The sequence below is a fragment of the Octodon degus genome, unplaced genomic scaffold (genome assembly GCF_000260255.1).
Source record: "Octodon degus isolate 3935 unplaced genomic scaffold, OctDeg1.0 scaffold00080, whole genome shotgun sequence".
NCBI lineage: Eukaryota > Metazoa > Chordata > Mammalia > Rodentia > Octodontidae > Octodon > Octodon degus.
The window spans coordinates 7,872,146-7,892,619 of record NW_004524656.1 but is presented as its reverse complement, the minus strand read 5'-3'; the positions used below and the strand labels follow the sequence as shown (position 1 = coordinate 7,892,619).

Sequence of the window (20,474 nt, the reverse complement as noted above, 5' to 3'; positions counted from 1 at the left end):
CCCCTCCTCCCTTCCCTCTCTCCTCTCCTCCTCTCTCTCCTCCTCTCCCCTATCCTCCTCTCCACCCCTCCCCTCCCCTCTCTTCCCTCTCCCTCCCCTTTCCTCCCCTACCCTCCTCTCTCTTCTTTTCCCCATCCTCCTCTTCTCATTCTCTCCTTCTCTCCCCTTCTCCCTTCTCCTCCTCTCCCCTCCCCTCTCTTCTCCTCCCCTTTTCCTCCTCTCCTGCTCCTCCATCCCTCCTTTTCCTTCTCTGTCTCCACTTCCTACTCCTCTCTTCTCTCTTCCTTCTCCTCTTCTCCTCTTGTCTTCCTCCTTCTTTGCCCCCTCCTTCCCTCTCTCCTACCCCTTCCCTCTTCCAATTTTTACTGTAATGTGCACAGGTCTAGATTTCTTTAATTTCTTGTCTTTAGAGTTTGTAGAACTTCTTGATATTTTCTGCCCATTTTAATGTTTTCAGGAGTCGAGTCTCCTGCCCCATTCTCATTTTGCTCTTCTCTGAGGCTTCTCTCCATTGTTTCCTCTGTGCGCTTGACACAGCGTGGTCGAGTATCACGGAGCAGCACTGGGGGCACCTGGAGACATGTTAGAAATGCAAGGTCTCAGGTTCCACTCTACACGTGAGAGCTGGAGTCCGACTTTAATATGATTCCCAAGCAACTTGGATGCAAATGAAGGCTGAAGGGTCGCCGCTCCAGGACTCTTACTTGCTCTGGCACTCCCCGCTCATGCATCTTCGTAGGCTTCTTCTGGGTATCCTCCTGTGCTCCGCATCCCATTCCATGGGTTATCTCTTCAGCAGTGTCCAATGCAGTATTAAAGCCATCTACCGAGTTCTTAATTTGAGGTATTATTCATTTTTACTTTTCCATTTGACAGTCTCTGAAAATTGCAGGCCTGCTAAGCTTTGTTTCCTTGCTTTCCTTGCCTCGCCCTCCCTCTGTCCCTCGTCCCCCTTCCCATTGGCGCACGTCCGCCCTGCTTCCCAATATCCACCCTCTATTAAGTGCGATTGTCTTAAAGTGTTGGATAATTTCATGATTGGAGCCCTTGCAGAGCTGACTTTATATTTTATTTCCTGGCTTTTGTTCATGTTGTCTCCATGATTTTTCTTCTCTGCTAGATGCAGCATTTGCCAAATTCTTTGTAGAAATAACCTGAGCCTGATGACATCTTCGTGAAGGACCTGGGCTTGCCTCTGCCAGCGAGGGCAGCCTGGGCCGCAGCGTCTGGGCAGTTTCAGTGCAGTCTCCAGGGCGGAGAGGGTTTGCAGCGGAGCTGTGTACTCTGGTCCGCTTCTACTGGTGCGGTGAGAGAGCTGTCTGCCCTCTGTGGCCTCAGGTCACACACAGAGCCAGGAGCCCAGCAAGACCCTGCTTCTGGTGCTTCTGGAGCTGTTCTCCGCTCCAGCCCCAGACTCAGTACATGTCCAGGCACAGGGCAGCTCTGCGTGTCAGGTCTACCGCCTGGGCCACTCTTTTCCTTTGGGTCCTGGCACAATAGTTCACTCTCCTGCTGGCTCTTGGATGCCTTCACCAAGGTGTCCAGAAACACATTTCATATGGGTCTCTTAGCTGTCCTCAGCAGATGTGGGCTGCAGGGCCGCCCTTCCTGGAGGTGCACTTCCTCCACCTTTCTCTCATAGCTGCTGCTACTGTGTGGCACCGCCCCCCCCTCTATCTCCTCCTCTACCCATTGCCCGTACCCAACAGGGATACCTTCCTAAAGCAGGGGCCTGGCACACTTCTCACTCAGTTAGAGATTTCTGAAGCGTGTTGGTGTTTGGCAGCTCAGGGAGTAGAGCCCATGCAGAGGTGTTCACGCTCTGGCCGTGACCACGGAAGAAAGTCAGTGGCCCGGCCGTAGAGTAAGAAAGGTGCCTGGTTATGCTGCCCCAGGAATGATGGGACTGGGCTCTGGGCTGTCTCCACTCAGCTCCGTACAAGAGCAGGTGGCTCTGCCCGATGCTGTCCTGGGAAGCCTGGTTGGGAGATTAATGAAAGGAAAAGTAGGGCAGGCAGGTTGGTAAATATTGAATTGCTCAGAGCTTAAGGGGAGGGGGGATGGTGCAGGGGAGAAGGGAGGGCAGGGAGCTTAAGCCAGACCAGGGGCTGCGCTGGTCACTGAGCCCTAGGCTGCCAATGCCGATTCTCCCCACCACTTCTGGTCTGGGTTCTTTCTCAACACCATATTCCTTGAAGAAAATAAGGCTGAGTAGGGAGGAGACCCATGGTGCCAATGATGGCTACTGTCTTGGTGCCCTCGTCACCTCACCATGCTCAGAGTACAGCACCTGGCTCAGAGCATAAGAAACAGCTAAACACCTGATGTGGTGGTGCACATTAACCTCCCAGCCCTAGGGAGGCTGAGGCTGAGGCCAGCCTGGATGACCTAGCGAGACTCTGTCTCAGGAAATAAAAATAGGAAGAAAGAATTAAGCAACAGAGCTATGAGGGTAGGTGGGGTACAGAAGAAAGTAGACCTAGAAGCAGGAACCCAGAGGGGCATGCCAGTCGGGCAACCCCTGTTTGCATGGAGCCCCTCGAGAGTGTGCAGCTCTGAGTCCTGGTTGGAAGTCGGTTCTTCTCTAGCCCCTTCCTTCCTGGACGGAGGCAGCTCCACCCTCCCTTTCCCCTGCCCTCCCTTGGTCCTTCTCCCCTGAGTTTGGTCCCTTTTCTCTGGTCTTCCTCCAGCTGGATAGGCTTTGAAGTTGTGGCTCAAGAGGGGGAGGCACATCCCATCCCCCTCCCTGAGAGTCCAGGCCTGGCTTGTGCTGCTGTGACCTCCAGCCCCCAACCCAGGGTGTGCTGGGTGCTGTTCTTGCGCTCCCCAGAAACCCTACTTCTGTATCTAGAAGAAACCAGGCTGCGACTTGTGGGGCAGTGGGTGCCTCAGAAAGGATGCTTTGGGTAGGGGTGGAGGGGAGGGTGTGACTGGCCCGTGACTCAGTGTCAGAGGGCAGGGGCAGGTGAGCACTTGGCTCCTTATCCATCACTACCAGGGCATTTTTGTGAAGGTCCCCAAAGCTGGGCCCAAGTCCTCAAGCCACATTACAATAGCTCAAAGGGACAGCAGAAAGGGCAGCGCCATCCTGCCTTGCCCTTGGTGGAGCTGGGCTGAGCAGTGGGATGGCTGCAGGTCGGACTCACCATCCTCCTTGGTCTGGATGTAGAGCACGCTGCTGCGCACGCCGTCCCCGGCCTGCGTGTAGGCCAGCACCTGCACGCTGTAGTTGGTGAACTTCTCCATGCCCCGCAGCTCCACCCGCTCGCGCGTCGTAGTGATATTCTGCATCTCGCCCCACTCTGTGGAGACCCGGGCTCTGAGCCTGGTGGCCCAATGCTGCCATGGTCCCCACTGCTGCCCCTCTGATGGCCTGGGCTCAGACCCTCAACTTCAGAGGGCGAGGATGAGAGACTCCTCCACCTGAAGGCCCCTGTGAGCACATGTGGGCCACTGTCCCCCCTCTCTGTCTCCCCCTAAGTGGCCCAATCAGGATGAGCCATCCACACAGAGCCAGCCCAAGCTGACTGCACCAGCTTCAGCTTGACAGTCAGCCCTTAGTGCTCCGCAGCTCCCCATCTCTCCCCAAGGCATGCCCCTCCTGCCATCCACCTCCCTCCATCCTGTGTGGCCTGCTCTCAGCAGCTGATCTTCCTGCTGCCCAGCTACTCCAAGGACTCTCGCTTCTCACTAGGCAGGGTGTCCACCCGCGGGTGAGTCATGGCAGGCCCAGTCCCCTCCCTGGTCTCTGATGCCCCTGGCCTCTCAGAGTAAGGGACGAGGTGACCATCTGCTCTCCCCCCATGATGGAGTGCACGGCCAGCCACATCCTGCTGAGAACCTGCGCAGAGAACCCAGGGAAGCTGACGGGGCTGACGGCCTCAGCTGCGCAGGGCTCGGTGAGGATCCATCACTTCTCAAAGACTAAAAAAGGCTGGGGAAGAGGGTCCCATGGGAGGGCTGGAGCCGTGGAGGAAGAGACAGCCCCCGAGGCTCCTGTGGCCTCTCACTGGCCTTCCAGAAAGACAGGCTGAGGACAGGCCTTACAGAGGTGAGTGACTGCAAGGTAACTCCCAGCACCTTGCTGGTGACCTGCGGTGGCAGGACCAGCCGGAGGAGGCTGAGTCCTCCACAGCCCAGAGGAGGGAATGTCAGGTCCTGTGTGAGGGGACTCCATTCACGCAGGGGGCAGCTCAGGGGCCTTGGCACAGCACACAGCGCACAGGGCAGACCCGGCAGCCTTCTTTTCTGGAGGACTCAGGGATCCAGCTCATGCCATAACAGAAGAGAAGGGCACAGGGGCCCGGGAGGTAGGAAGTTTGGGTCCTGGGAGGACAATCTCATTTCAGCCCCGTGAGCTCCGTAGAGATGTGTAAGGCTGTCAGTGGACATTTGGGTAGTTTGGGCTGCTGGGCCTCTCACTCCCAAAGATCTCCTGGCCACTGAGAGGGATTGTGTACTTGGGTGGGCAGAGCCTGGCATGTCCACAGGGTTATAAAGCCTGTGTGCACCAGCGTATCCAGGGGAAGGGAGGTGCTGCGCCTAAGGCTGTGCTGTTATGCTGGGTCTTCTCCTGTTGCCTCTCCTCCCTTGCTGTCCCCTGTGCTGTGCCTGGTACTCCTGGGATGCTCACCTGCACTTGCACTTCTTCCTCCCTCACTGCCTCCCTGGCTCCAGCTGCCGTGGCCAAGGGCAGCCTTCCCAAGGTGCCTGTGACCTGGCTCTTGCTTGCCCTTTCAGGTCTGTGTGGAGCTGGCTTCCTTCTTACCCATCTTCTTCCTCAGCCCTCATGAAACTCTTCAGTTGCCTTGTTTGAATGTATCAGCTGTTCTGGTGGGACAGGGACTGATTTGGCCATGAAGGCCTAATATCGATATGTTCAATTGGAAAAGCAAATGTACTCCAAATAATGCCTACATATCCCACGGAGAGATGGCCTGCCCACCCCTGTCCTAGCTCTGGCCCTGGAGAAATCAATCCTGGATAGTTCCCTTACTAGTGCCTGGCCTTTTAACCAGTGACCTTGTGGCCTCTGCCTCCACTTGTCATGCATGTGAAGATGTTCAGCTCTAAGCCTAGGAGCAGGGCTCCCATTGATTCCCCCGCCTGCCCCCAGAGACCCACCAGTAGTCCCAGCAGACTCACCTCCATCCACGTAGAGTGACCAGAAGATGACTCGATAGCCTTTGAGGACACCATTGAGGGTGCTGCGCGGGGGCTCTGACCAGGAGATGACAGCTACATCTGAAGTGATGGACAGGGCCCGGACATTCTCAGGGGGCTGGCTGGGCACTACATTGGATGGGGAGAACCATGTCAGGCAGGTCGCGAGTGACAGCACAGTACACACACCCTGGAGCAGGGCCTGCTGCCCGATAGGAGGAACATGCAAGTTAGACAAGCAGAAGGACCTCATGACAGCCTGGAGGAGAGGCCATGCACGAGTTTCCTTTGGTGGGGCCGGGGACAGACAGCTTCGGAGACACAGCTCTTGCTTCCTGGCCCATGTACCTGGTCCTTGTAAAATGCTGGGGAAGGTGAGGAACTCTGGGAATTCACCCTCTGTTCCTCTACATCCAGGCCACCCGCCTCTTCTAAGGGAGCAAAGCCTGGGTGATCACCTCATCTGATGGCCACCAACCCCTCTTGGCCCACCGATAAGGGACCTGAGCCATGGCCTGACCCTGGGGACTCCTACGCTCTTGTGCCAGGCTGAAGGGCAGGGGCTCTTAGCTAGCTTTGGTTTGAGGCAGAAGAGTTCTCACAGAGGCCTCTGGGATCCTGAGACAAATGTCCCTCTGTCCTGTCCCTGTACATAAACAGGCCAATATGCGCTAAGACCAACTCAGGTGGGCCATGTGACAACTGTCTGCGCAGGATCTCCCTCGGCATCTCACCTCCGTCCCTCAATCCTGCACTGGCCCAGGTGCAGCTTGCTCTCTCTAGGATGACAGATGGTGGCAGCACCAGGTCTCAGGGCCCACCTTGGCTAAGGAGAACTTTGGTGGCACTTCCTGCTGGCTTTTGAGGAGCCAGGGACAAAAGGAAAGAGACAGTCTGCTCCTCTGTGAATGGGAGAAAGGAGGCACAGGCTGGAGGGAAGGTAATTAGATCCCATTGCCCCACAAGAGGCAACTCTAATTTTTATGAGCATTTAAATGATAATACATCATCCTAACGATCCTCTTTGAGAATGATTATTGTTTCATATTACTTAGGTGTAAAAATATAAGCACCATGTAATTAGGGACCCAGTGTAATAAACTAATACAGATCGCCTGTTCGAACAAAATGAAGGTAATATAATTATGGAAAAGACACTCTTGCTAAGGCAGGGGCCCTTGAATACCCCAGGAGGAGTGCTAATATCGCCAGGAAACGATCAGGATCTGACAGGCTAACGAGGGCCTTAATTAAGTATGAAAAACTGCTGAGCAAATGCTGCTGGAAACTTTCTTTCCCCTCTCCTCCTTTGTTTTAAAAAGGGCTCCGCAGCCCACACTGATCACTTCCCTGCTGGAAATTCGAGGGGCCAAGCTGGCCAGGGAGGTGGGGTTGGCGGAGGCTGTGTTCTGGCCCTCCTGGGGATGAGACCTTCGGGTTAGGTTGGGTGGCGTGGCCTGGGATGGGCAGCTGTTTCCCGGCCAGTGCATCCTGGAGGATGTTGGGTCCACATCGCTCATCTCTGCTCCTAGCTTTGGTCCAATGCACAGAGGGAGTAGGACAGAGTTGGAGCAGAAAGAGTATGGGACTCAGGCAGACCGTGGCTCTGTTATTCACTGGAGAGGTCATTCTGGACAGGTCACTTAACTGCTGATCCTATATGGGTCAGGACCCCTGTGGGCCTTGGAGCGCCCCACACCCACAGCAGCATCAGCATTGTTGGGGCAGCGTGCAAGTTCTCGGCAAGCACTCAGAGCTGCAGCAGAGCTCCAGAGAGGATCCAGCGGGGCTCAGGCTTGGGAACCAGAGTGCTAAGGAGCTGCTTGGATGAAAACCACTGCTACAAAGAGGTGTCAAGCTGATGTTGCTAACCCAGCCAGGCCTGTGGCCAGCAGGTGGAGGGCCTCGGCGCTGGTGTCAGGTGGCTCTCTGCACCTCTCCATGTCTGTCTGTCTCCTTTGCGGTCTCTCTTTCTCTCTGCACCCAGCGTTCTGGGGCTAGGGAAGGCAGCCCCATTTCAACGCCCAGACTGTGCCTCAGAGCAACAAGCTGAGAAGCTCTGGGAATGAGGTGTGAGAATCACTACGTTGGAAGCTTCCAGACAATGCTAACTTGTAGCCAAGGTCAGGGACTGTCCTACGAGCTTACTGCTCTCAGGTGCTACCGAGGTAGGAGAGGGCGCTGCTTATCTGTGGAAATGGCTCTCATGTGCCTTTGTTCTGATGGGCAAAGGGGTGATGGCATTACTTCTCCAAGAGGGCATGTGGGGTTTTATTTTCAGACCCCAGTTTTGGGTCTGGTTATCAAGAAGGAAGCTTTTTTTTTTTTTTTTTTTTTTGTGGAACCAGGAATTGAACTCAGGCTCTTGTGCTTGCCAGGGGAGCGCTTAGTCTACTAAGCCATCCCCCCGGCCCCAAGAAGGAAGCTTTGAAGAATACTTTTCTTCTCCTTCATCTCCTTCTCCTCCTCCTTTTTTTTTCTTTGCTTTTTAGGGGACTTTGACCAGCCTGGCCCCATCTCTGGGGGCACCAAGGCCACGTCTCCCATTTTGGTCTGGTGCAGGCTCAGGTACCAGCTGGTGTTACTCTGTGCTTAGACAGCAGGAATTTCCTGCTTCCTCCCAATCTTTTGCCCCTGGAGAAACTGCTCCCCTTCATGTACCAATCAGAGTGTGAAGTTCCCTTTACCCATCAGAAATTAAGCTTTTAAAATTGGGCTATAAATCCTCTGCCACACGGGTGTTGGGATTTCTTAACTCTGTAGTCTCATCTTTGGTCCCTCAAACAGATGGGATGCAGATCCTAGCCTAGAAATACAAGGTTCATTGGCTTTTGCTCTTTCCTCAAGAAGCTGTAAAGTCAGAGAAACAGGGCCCAGGATGTGGAGGGAAGAGCTTTGTCAGAGAGGAGAGCTGGGAGGTAAAAGGAGATGTGGGGAGGGAGAGACAGGAAGGAGGACAAACGCTCAGAGAGCCTGACAGGTGCACAGTAGGCTACGGGTCAGAGCATCATCTACAAGGGACAGAGAAGAAGCTGCCCGAGCAGACGAGGGGTCTGGTGTGCTGTGTGGAATAGGCCCCCTCCCAGGAGCCATGAGTGGGAAAAGAGCAGAGGCTCCGGAGTCTGCGTCACCCACAGGACCCACGTGGGCCCAGGAGCAAGTGGAAGGACACACAGGCCCTCGCTGGCAGCTCCGTCTGTGTCTGGGCCGGTATTTGTGACCTCTACCCCCACCCTGTTGCAGCCCTCACCGTCCTCCAGGGTGGTGGCATTGATCTCGCTGGAGGAGGGCCCTGTCCCAGCCCGATTGAAGGCCTGGACCACCACCCCATACTGGGCAAACTTCTTGAGGTTGTCCAGCGTGTAGACCTCGCTGTCCCCCGTGGCCTTCATCTCCACGATGCTGTACTGTCCGTTGCTGCCAGGGCTATTCTCTCTGTAGCCGATCTGATAGCCCCGGATGACACCATTTTGCAGCTCCTTCTTAGGTGCCTGTGATTACAGGGGAGGGCCAGGGACAAAGACACAGTGACACTCTGAGAGAATGCTCTTAAGACCAAAGTCAGGTCACGTCGTCCCTGACTCCCATTACGTCTCAGGCTGTTTCCTCTCACTCCTGCAGTCTGTGCCGCTGCGATGGATCTCTGCCGCTCACTCCAAACGCACTCCCATCCTGGGGGCCTCTCCTCACCTCAATATCTATGTGGGCCCCCTGCTCTCTGAAATGCCCCCCTTCTTCATGTTGCTCTGAGCGCTTCAGGCAGGCTACTCCCTGCCTCTGGTTCTGTTCCAGCTTTATTGTCCTACACGGCTTCATTTGACATTCTATAGATTTTATTTAGGTTTTTGCCTGCCCTAGCAGGAGGCAAGTGCCATGAGAACAAGGAGTCCTGTCTGTCTTGCTTACTGTTGGGTCTCAGTAGGGCCCGGGACATCTTTATTGAATGAAAGGATGAATGAAATAGAATAAATGAATGAATAGGGATGGTATTTGGCATGGCTCAGGGATGTGGGGGAGTCAGAAACCATAGGCAAAAGTGGTCTGAGGGAGAGAAAGGTGAGGGATGTGTTCGACTTAAAGAGCCAGTGAGGGCTGGGGAGATAGCTCAGAGGCATAAGTGCCTGCCTGGCAAGTGCAAGGTGCTGGGTTTGATCCCTGGTACAAAAAAAAAAAAAAAGAGCTGGCGAGATTCCAGTTCACACCCAGTAGGATGGCCATTTAGAAACAGACAAAGTACTAGAGAGGATGAGGAGAAATTAGAAAGCTTGAACATTGCTGGTGCAAATGTCAAATGGGGCAGCCACTGTGGAGGTCAGTTGGAATTAACCACGTGACCATGGAGTCCTACTTCCGGTATAACCCCAGGGAATTCAAAGCAGGGTGTCGGTTCCTTTTACACTCATGTTCAGGCAGCATTATTCACAGTAGCTCCAAAGCAGGAGCAACCCAAGTGTCCACTGACAGATGAATGGAAAAACATATATGGTCATACACAATGGGATATCATTTAGCCATGAAAGGAGAGGCACTTGGACACACTCTATGATACAGGTGGATATTAAAGTCATCATGGTAAGTGACATAAGCCAGGACACAAAAGGACAAATACTCTATGGTTCCACTTATAGAGGTACTTAGAATAGGCATAGTCACAGAGCTAGAAAGCGGATTTCTGGGGGCTGGAAGGGGGACAAGGGGAGGTACCATACATAAATGGTTGGAGTGCCAGTTTGGGGATGAAGAACAAGCTCTGGTGACAGCTGGTGGTCGCGGCTGTGCCACACGTGAGCGTGCTTACTGATGGATCTGCGCTCCGAAAGGCAGTTGAAGTTGTGAGGTTGTTTTTTAGTACAGGGGCTATAGGGTCTCACTGCGTAGATCAGACTCATAGTGATCCTCCTCTTTTCAGCCTCCCAAGCACTGGGATTACAGGCACGCGCGCCCACACTTCAGTCTGCTGAGCTACGTGGCCAGCCCTGAAGTTAAGTTGTTTTTTTTTTTTTTTTTTTTTGGCAGAACCAGGGATTGAACTCCGGACCTTGCACTTGCCAGGCAGGCACTTATGCCACTCACTTGCTGGGAAGTGCTTATGCTACTGAGCCATCTCCCTGGCCCCTGAAGTTGTAAGTTTTATATGCATTTACTACAACTAAAAACAGAGAAACCGAAACAGCCCCCACCCCCAGCAAAGTGTGTGGACAGTCTTCACCTGGCCCGGCCCTGTGGGTTGCTACAGCTGTGCTGCTCCAGGCAGAGTCGAGGCTGGGCGAAAAGAGGCTGAAGCCTGCAGCCTGGCCCTAGGTAGAGGGTGGACAGGGCACAGCCAAAGAGGTCAGAGGAGCCTGGGCGACGGAGGGCTGAGTGTCACCCACAAGGCTTGGCGCTCAGAGAAAATGCACCAAGAGGGGCCTGGAGCTGGGAAATGCACCCTCACCCGGGCTTGACACAAAATCAGCCATGCACAATCCACACACAGAGAAAACATCAATGCATAAGCACGCACCAACACACATGCACACACGCACACACATGCACGCACGCACACACACATGCATGCGCACGTGCACGCACGCATGCCAATGTGTTTTCTTAGGTTGAGAACCAGGGACACACATGTCCAGACTCACCAAAACCGCCATGCTAACCCATACCCTGGCCCACAGCCGGACACGCTTCCACCCTGGGTGGAAACTGCTTCCTATAAGGACTGGGCTGCCCGTCTATAAATTGAGACAGAACAGCCACTCCAATGCATATAAAAACAGCTTGAATCAGGCTTTTAAAGACAATGAAGTTAATTTAAAAGCCCACCTTTTATTGTACTAACAAATAGTGAGATCAAGAACAATTAAGTTAGTAAAACAGTCCCACTGTTTTTTTAAAATTCAATGAATGTTTAAATGAACTGCATTTTAAGCTCACTGTTAACTCAATAAAATGAAGTTTTTAATTTAACATAATTGTTTTGAACTCACTAAATAGGTGTGTGAGTTTAATTGACTTGACTTTTTGTTATTGCCTGAATAATGTTTCTCTCTCCACTTGGGCAGTCCTGTGTGTTAGTTGGTAAGGGGGTGGGTTCCTGCATTTGGGTCTTGTACCTAAGTGTGCTGGTTAACACACACACAGACTTTTGTGTGACACAAACACTTCTTCAAGATCCTGACAACCTCATCTGCATGTGAACTCGTGTTGCATGCACCACATTTACATGCCACCTTATGGCACCATAAACTCCGTTATGAGACTGCATACATGCCCAATACCCAGGCCTCTGGTGCCACGATGCACACATGACCACAGTGACATACACTGGCAGAGGCCTCGGTGGGCATATGACATGCACACACCTGCACACATGCAAACCCACGAAGCATACAGATCTTTACAGATCCTTCCTCCTTCCCTCCTCTTTTATTCTCTTCTTCTGTCTCTCTCTTCTCTCCATCTTCCCCCTCCTAACACACACACCCATGATTTAAATCAATCTTAACAATATTTCTCTAAAGCATTAAGAAATCAATAGGGCTGATTGCAAATTTATGTCATAAAGCAGGGGTGATCCATCTTGTGGAAAGAGTCTTAAAACGAAGTGACTTATCTTTCTAGTGAATCTTTATTTTTCATTAATCTGTTTCTCAGTGTTAAAAAAAATCCCCTGAGAAGTCAGTCCCAAAATTTATTGACCAGCTGGTTCATTCTGAAGTTCGAACTTTCTAATCAATTTTATTTTTCATTATGAGACTTTGGAGAAATAAATCTGATTCTAAATTTTTATCGACCTCTGGGTCAGATATTGTAGCCAAACATCTCAGTGTTTTATGTAGGTTTGCATTCCCCACACCCACCTCCCAGGTCCCTCAGCCTAATCCTAGGAATTAGGTCTGGGGCTAAGACACAGACAAAACTGGAGCGTTGGACTCTGGCCTCACATCCAGTTTCTGAGGAGAGCTCTGGAGCCCAGATCTGATTCTTCAGAAGAATTCTCCAGGAATTTTCTAGAGGGCTCCGGGCAGGACAACAGGCCCAGCTCCTGCCTCACTTTCCTCCATGAAGGGAAGGAGCCAGGCAGCGGCTTCTGTGTATGTGGGCGTCTCACTAAGAACATTGCCGAGCCCTTCTGGCTCTCTTCTGCTCATGCCCATCGTCCCGAACAGCTCACAGGAGGACTAATGCACCTGCCTCATCTTGACGGGAGTCAGAGCCAGTTACAACCTCGGCAGACTAATCCTTCATGAAGATAAGGCTGCCCCCAAGGTCCATGGGTGAGAGGGGAGTGCTCCAGGGAAACTCCACCTCCCTTCATGGAGGAAAGTGGCTCCTTCCCTTCATGGAGGAAAGTGAGGCAGGAGCTGGGCCTGTTGTCCTTCCCGGAGCCCTCTAGAAAATTCCTGGAGAATTCTTCTGAAGAATCAGATCTGGGCTCCAGAGCTCTCCTCAGAAACTGGATGTGAGGCCAAATTCCAAACACCAGCCCGAGAAAGGCAGGCCGCTCCAGAACTCGGCGCATTGCGCTGCGGTGGGGCAGCAGGGTGATAGGACCACAGAGCTCACGTCCCGACTCTACCTGGCAACTATAGACAAGTCCCCTTGCATTTCAGCACCCGTGGCCTCCCCAGACAGATAAGGATGAAAATACCTTCTCTGGCCACTGCACAGGTGCAGGGAGGAGGTGAGACAAATCTGTACAGGAGGAAAGCCCTTGGAGACTGGAAGGTACATGGCAGTAGGATATTACGGATTGTCAGCCTGCAAGTGTGTGTGGTCCAAGTATGCCCTCGGACCACAGCCTTCAGGAAACCATTTCTCAATTCTGCTCTTTTCCCTGCCCAGCCATGCGGTCTTCTTTAAGACTGTCTTGAGTGACAAATCTATTCCCTGAGTCTCAGAGATCAAGCCGTGAGAAGGAGCTGCAGCAACACTAGTCCCTCCTTCTCCCACGAGAGGGCAGCAATTTTTATCCTGAGAGCATGCAGGGGAAACTGCACAAAACAAATTTAGTTCCTACCTTCCTTCAACATTAAGGCTTGAGCGTGGGCCAGTACAGCTGGAGAACTGTCTTCTCCTCCCGGGACTGGCACATCGTTCATCCCATTCAAGGCAGAGCCACCCCCGCCACCCCACCCAGCCAGAATGAGCGTGGAGCAGGGGTTGGTGGGGGAAGATCTGATTTTTAATGTCCTTTCTCTCCACCCCTGACAGGGCATGGGCATTGTATGAAACCAGAGATTAGAAAACCTGTTGGAGCTTCATTCTTGGCTTGAGGAAGGAGGAGATAAGCCACAATTTCAATTACCTTCCATGTCACTTGGATGCTCTGTGAGGTCACTGGCTGCAAGGTGACATCCATGGGGGGTCCATCAGGAGCTAGGGTGCAGGAAAGGCAACATGAGGCAGGCCCTGGCAGAGGGCAGAATTCTATATCCCCACTCCCATCCTCTAAGCTTGGGGAGGAAGGAAAAGCTCATGTATAGATAGCAGATAATCTTTTTTTCTTTTTAAATGTATTTTGTACAGGGCTTACAGGGTCTCACTACACTGATAGGACTCATAGTGATCCTCCTGTTTCCAGCATCCCAAGAACTGGGATTACAGGTGCACACCACTATGCCCAGTCTCAGTGCATCTCAGGGTTGGGGCTGGCACAGCATGTTGGGGATCGAACCCTGGTCCCTGCACCTGCCTAAGCAGGTGCTTTAGTCCACTGAGCTATCTGGCTGGCTAGCAGAGAATCTTGATTTTGGTTCTTCATGCTGATAGTTGATGACTAGCATTTGTTATTCTGGTTTTTACTTTATGATGATTTATAGAACTGTGTATATATTTTTGAAAATTTCTTATTATTTTGCTTGACAATAAAAATAAAAATACAGCAAAAGAAAAAGTTTTTAAGACAAAATCTTACTAGTTATGAAATTCAGGCTGGCCTCAAGTTCACTATGCAGTCCACCTTGGCTTCAAACTTGCAACAATCCTTCAGTTTTAGCCTCCTAAATGCTGGAATTACAAGTATGTGCCCCTGGGCTGGGGATATAGCTTGGTGGTCTCAGTGTTTGCCTAACACGCGCAAGGACCAGGGTTTGATCCCTGGTACCACATGCCATGCTTGTCCTGTGCTGAGCCAGCCCCTGAAACTGGGCATGGTGGTGCGTGCCTGTAATCACAGTTCTGGGGAGGCTGAAAATAGGAGGATCACTAAGTGTGAGCTGCGTAATGAGACCCTGTACCAAATACACAAATAAATGAAAGATTAAAAAAAGCATACCCCACTGTGTCCAGCAGGAAGAGAAATCTTACTTAAATTTTTCTAAAACTCTGTGACAAAGGCCACAGAAAATGATCCAGGGAATGAGGGCTGCATCTATTGCAGATCCAGTAGTGGCACTTCAATTCACAAACTTATTTCTTTCCATGAGTCTGGTTACAAATCAGATTTCCCCATATGGCCAACATTGATTTTAACCATTGAATTTGATCCCATTCTCATCCAGTTAGGGTTGCTACCAGAAACATGGAAAGAATTAAGTTTGTGAACTGAGGTACCGACTGTATTTGTCTTTTCCAAAGAGACTGGGCCAAGGAAGCGGGGCAAGACCACGGACAGATCCACAGGGCCCAGCATCTACAGCCCCACTTAGAAAAGCTCCAGGAAACAAAACAAGCAAAACCAACTTCCGATGATCCCCTCTTTCAACCACAAACCAATAGCCAGTGGGTAGGGTTGTTATGAGTCCCACAGGGCCCTTGATCTTCAGACCATGGGCAGGAGGCAGGGCACCGTGCTCACCAGCCTCCTCTGTACTGATGGTGAGCTCCTTGCTCGGCTCACTGCGGCCGATCTTGTTGAAGGAGTACATGCGGATGCTGTACACAGAGGCTGGGTGCAGGTCCACGATGTTGGCCTGATTGATGGTGGGGGAGATGTTACGCGTGGACTGCTTGAAGTCCCAGGAATCTGGGGAGAAGACAACCATATCAAAGCACACTCAGGCAGAATCCAGAATCCCTACCCAACACCAGGCACCAGCCCATGCTACTCTTTACTGGACATCTAGCAGGGTCCAGTCCACTGAGGCTGCAGAGAAGGTAAAGTCCTAAACAGCTTCACAGAGTATGATGGATCTGTTTCACAAAGCTTCAGGTTGGGAAAAGCCAGACTCTTTTCTACCACTGGACTACTTGTGAGCTGAATTTTAGACACCTCTGAACAAGCTGTTTTCCAAGGTCCCTGCCAAGATTACCATTTCCTTGACATCCTAGGGTCTGATTGGCTAGTTTCCTTCTTCCTGGGTCTACATCAGTAGCCTGTATACCTTTAAGAAATCCCATGCACAGGGGCCAGGGAGATGGCTCAGTGGAATAAGTGCTTCCCTGGCAAGTATAAGGGCCTGAGTTCAATCCCCAGTTCTGCCAAAAGAAAAAAAAAAAAAAAAAAAGAAATCCCATGCACAATACCATCCATGTCCCCAGGAGGAAGCCAAGTCCTCTTTCTCCTTCCCTTCTCTGTGTGGTTCTCTACTTCCTAGCCTTGTGCTCTTTGCCATGGTGGTCTTGAATAGTTAGGGTGCCACAGGGCCTAGCCCCTGCTCCGCCCTCTTTCCCACACCAGCAGGAAAAGGATAACTCTCTGAGTCTTTCAGATCAGGGACCAACAAAGGGATTAACACGTTCGTGATTCATCCGAGGGGAATGGCAGTCCATTCCCGGACTAATGTTTAGCAAAACTGTAGAATGTGAAACTACCAGATAAATGCCACTCAGGGACACTGTGACTGTAAACATCGTGCATCTCCCGAGGAATCCAGTCATTCATTCAATCTCTGCTTGCTGTGTGCCTACCAGGGGATTCTAGAGAAAAATGGGAAGCGGTGGCAGTTACAGCAAGTGCTCAGCTAGGACCTTCCAAAGCCAGAATTCTTAACTGGATGCCTTCTTCGGCACCTCGCTTTCAAAGGAAAAAAAAAAAAAAAGCCAACGCACAAGGAAACAAGCTGATAGTAGGATTTAAAAGTGTTCCTGGGGCATGTCTGGGTATCACTATTCAGGCTAATTTTCTACATCTTTTAAATCCAGTGTAGAGCATCCTGAAAAATTCTCAATAGAAAAGATTAAATTGTATTCACTACAGTTTAATTCCTACAGCAGGAAAGGAGGCTAGCACATTCCAGGAAGACTTTAAGAAGATACATTTTTAAGGCTAATGCTTGATGAATCAGGAGGATCCTATTTCCCCCAAACTCTGGTTGACTGAGATCTTCACGCTTTTTAAAACACCGCTCTCAGCTGCGCAGGCGCGGCATCTGTGCGGGGCACGAGCCCAGCTCCCATCTGTAGTTTTGCATTTAATTCTCTGGTTGTGGGAGCCAAAGGAACAAAATGGCTGGCTGCGGATGCTCAGAAATACATTATTTTCTTCTTGTCTTTAAAAACCACCTGGTCACCCAGAGAGTCACTCTGTGGCTCAAAGGTTAAGCCAGAATTATAACGAGGCATGCTCCTGCCTGCTGGGGACACCTCTTTGGTTCGGGATGGAGCAGGCCAGGATCGAGGAGCAGGTGCTCACTTCCCTCGGTGGCCTCCCAGGAGCTGGTGCCAGCTCACAAATCACATTTGATTTGCCCGTGTTTATAGGAGGGGAGGACGATCAGAAGCCAGTGCATTCATTTTTGATGAGAGCAGGCAGAGGCAGGAGGCGCATGGGACGTGTCTGAAATCAGAGGGGCCGAGGAGAAGCGGCGCTGACATTGCCCACGCACCTGTGATGCGCCGGGCGCAGGCGCAGGGATGGACAACCTGACCGCCTGCCTCGCTCCTCGCGCCTGGCGACGTCCGCCGTTTCTCTGTGCTCGGCTGAGCTCCGCATGTGCAGACCCAACTCCCCACTCCGCCTCTCACGCGTGGCCAACACTGGGATGTCTCTCTTTTTCTTGAAGTGCCCTTCCCCTGGCTGTTTCATAAACGTTTCTTCTTTTTTTAATCTTTTGGGTCAGTTTTTTTGTCTCTCTGCAGCTGGATCCTCCCCAGTCTGCTACTGAAGGTTAGAACTCCCGCAGGTTCCAGCCTCGGCTCTCCTCCTCTCACGCTTTACACTTTCCCCACTCATGCCTTCCAGTACTGTGTGCACATAGACAACTCCCAGGTCACTGCCTAGCCCTGGCTTCTCTTTTGAGCTCTGGGCCCTCAGAACCAAGTGTTTACTTGGTCTCTCCTGAGGTTCCAAAGGCAACTCAAACTCAACATGTCCAGAGTATTTGTCTTTTTGAGATATAGTCTTGCTATGCAGTTCGGGCTTGCCTTCAGCTTGCTTTGTAGCCCAGGCTGGTCTCGAACTTGCAATGATCCTCCTGCCTGCGCATCCCCAGTACTGGGATTATAGGGGTGTGCCACCATGCCCACTGAGACAGAGTAGTTGACTGTACATCCATCCATCTCCTTCCTGTGTTTGTCCTCTTGGAGTGGCACCACCATCTACTCTGTGTGACACCAAGTGTGGCGTTATTCTGAGCTCTTCCTTTTTTCTCTCTTGCTACCAAGTCCAAGAGTGTTTGTGTCCTGGGGAGTTCTCAAATATCACTACATCAGGCCAGAGAGATAGCTCAGTGGTCTAAGCACCTGCCTGGTAGGCACAAGGACCTGGCTTTGATCCCAATACTGCATGTTTTGCCAGCCCTGGGTGCTGAGCTGGCCACCAAAACTGGGCATAGTGGCTCATGCCTGTAGTCCCAGCACTGGGGAGGCTGAGACAGGAGGATCACTATGATTCTGAGCTGCATGGTGAGACCCTGTGCCAAATAAATAAGATTAACAAACAAACAAAAAACCAAAGATACCACATCCCTTTACCTCCATTCCTCTCCCAGGCCACAGCTCCTTCATCCCTCACTTGGATTAGTTGAAATGACCACCTAACCAGCCTCCCAGCAGCCAGTGTGTGTCCTTTGTCCTCCTCCACTTGTCCTGGGCGCTGTAGCCATCACTCACTCTGCAGAGGACAGAGCCCATCTCACAGGGCGAGCACCCCATTTGCCCTTAAAGTGTGTTTTCCCAAAGTACAAGTTGGACACTGCCTTCCTCACACAGAATTCTCCACTCATTTCTCTTTTCTATTAGGATAAAGGTGAAGTTTCATGTCGTGACCTGAGCCCTTCATCAGCCCCACCTGGCTCATGCTGTCAGTGTCTCCACCCCATCTGTCACCACTCTCCTACAGCATTTTGAGCCCCTTCATTCCACAGTATCTCTTTCCATGCTCCTGGTTCCAGGGGTACTGCCCAAGGAGCCCTATCTAAAGCTTTGACCCCACCCTCAACACATACTGCACCAGGACTGGGCACTTAAAACCTGTTTTGGGGGCCAGGGAGATGGCTCAGTAGAATAAGTGCTTCCTTGGCAAGCACAAGGGCCTGAGTTCAATCCCCGGTTCCCCCCTCCAAAAAAAAAAAAAAAAAAGGAAGTAAAATTAAAAAAACAACAACAAACTCTTCTTGGTGTTTAATCAGTGTCATTTTTCTTGTTTATTTATTTATTTAGTGTATTCGGTTGTTACAGGGTCTCACTACGCAGCTTGGACTCATAGTGATCCTCCTGTTTTCAACCTCCCTAGGGCTGGGATCACAGGTGTGAGCCACTCTGCCTGGGCTCTTTCTGGCTCAGCCCGTCCTGGGGGCAGGGCTAGCGCAGCATGTGGTATCAGAGATTGAACCTTGGTCCCTGCACTTGCCTAAGCTTGCCTAAATAGGTGTTTTAGTCTGCTGAACTATCTCGCCAGCCCCTGTCCTTTATGTTGAATGAGCAGTTCCTCTGCATTTTGTTGTCACACTAACCACCCTTTGCCTTTCCTTTCCTTGCCTCACTCAGCAGCCAGTCACAGGAAGATGGCAGAGCGAGTGCGCTACAGTGAGCTCCTTTCTTTCCTGCATACAGTTTGTAGGTGGATTTGACCTCATGTTCCCAAATCATCTTTGATGTTAGCACAAAACAACTCTCTGCCCATAATCCTTCCAGGCTAACGCAACAGAGTCAAGTCTGGAGGGCTGGGGCTGATTTTTGAAACTTGATCACTGCCCTCTCCCTGGCCCTGAATAGCTGAACTCAGGGGCCTGATTTCTTTCCCAGTTTCTACTCTCTAAGAGTACTGAGCCAGCTTTGGTGAATATTGTCTCTTTTAATATTCCCTTTCATATGAGCCTGGCTTTCCCAGATTAACATATTTCATTAAGAGCGCTCTCTCTCTTTCTTCATCAAAGGGTTTATGATGCAAAATATTCTTCTTAAAAACTAAGGATGTGGCTGGGGAGATGTCAGCGCCTTCTCCTGTGTGGAATCCTTACCGAGAGAGGCCTGGGAGTCTACTTCCTCAGGAGCCACGCTTATGGTAGAGGGGGCACAGCTTGCAGCAAAGGAGCATTTGTTTGCCAGCACTGGGGAAGCAAACCCATTCCACATCTCTGATTTCTTCCCCTGCACCTTGTCTCTGAATGCCCCCCCACCCCATGGCAATCTCCTCACAACACAGAGAAGGGCTTCCCTAGGTCTCAAAAGCAACTCATGACATCCAACACCAGCCACATGCTGCTCCTGCAGAATGGCATGCCGTAGCGGGCTGGCTCCCCTACACAGGGGACAGCCTAGCCCCTCATCCAGCTTGCCTATGAGGCAGCCTGCTGGGCTTGGAAGGCCAATCCTCAGACAACCCATCCCTGCTTCTCGCTTGGCAAATGGGGGCAAAATGTGGTGTCTGCATTTTTAAATCTGCACAGCACCATCTGATAGATTTGTGTGGACGGTGCTATTTATCATTCAGCATTCATGTATTATTACTCTGCTGCCTGGGGCCTGGAGAAGCCAGCGTGAGCGGGATGGCTCAGAAAGGGCAGACTTGGTAATTTCCCTTGGAAAATTAACATGATGAGCAACACGGTGGAAAATCTGGCAAAGGAACTGGGAGGGGAGGGGAGCGCAGAGGTGGCCGGGGGCAGGAGCTGTGGTCTCGGGTAGGAGTGAGAGAGGAGGGGATTGGAGGCACCCGATGGGCACGCACGAAAGTCTGGATGGTGCCAGGCATTTCCACATGTCCGTATGCTCCTCAAGTCCTCACGATGCTCCTGACAAGGAAGTGTCACCATCTCTGTTTTATAAATGAACAAGGTGACCCACAACCTTAAGTATTTGCTAGAGATCAACTCAGGTCTTGGCTCTGGGGATGATTCTTAGCCTCTGGTCCACAGGTGCAAGGTCAGTGCTTAGCCACACACAGGCATGCACATCCACACTCCTCCCCTTTTTAAAAAATCATCCTTCATCCCATGTTC

At 51.5% G+C, this 20,474-nt stretch overlaps 1 protein-coding gene across 1 annotated transcript in view; it reads right to left on the bottom strand.

Moving 5' to 3' along the window:
• Positions 1-20,474, bottom strand: part of Dscaml1 (DS cell adhesion molecule like 1) — a 320,586-nt gene that overhangs the window by 24,251 nt on the left and 275,861 nt on the right. The window contains exons 15-19 of the mRNA XM_004636465.3: positions 14,951-15,118; positions 13,460-13,530; positions 8,414-8,654; positions 5,146-5,292; positions 3,147-3,302 (exon numbers count right to left, since the gene is read on the bottom strand). Of these exons, the coding sequence (XP_004636522.1) occupies positions 3,147-3,302; positions 5,146-5,292; positions 8,414-8,654; positions 13,460-13,530; positions 14,951-15,118 (783 nt within the window). The remainder of the gene's footprint in view (positions 1-3,146; positions 3,303-5,145; positions 5,293-8,413; positions 8,655-13,459; positions 13,531-14,950; positions 15,119-20,474) is intronic.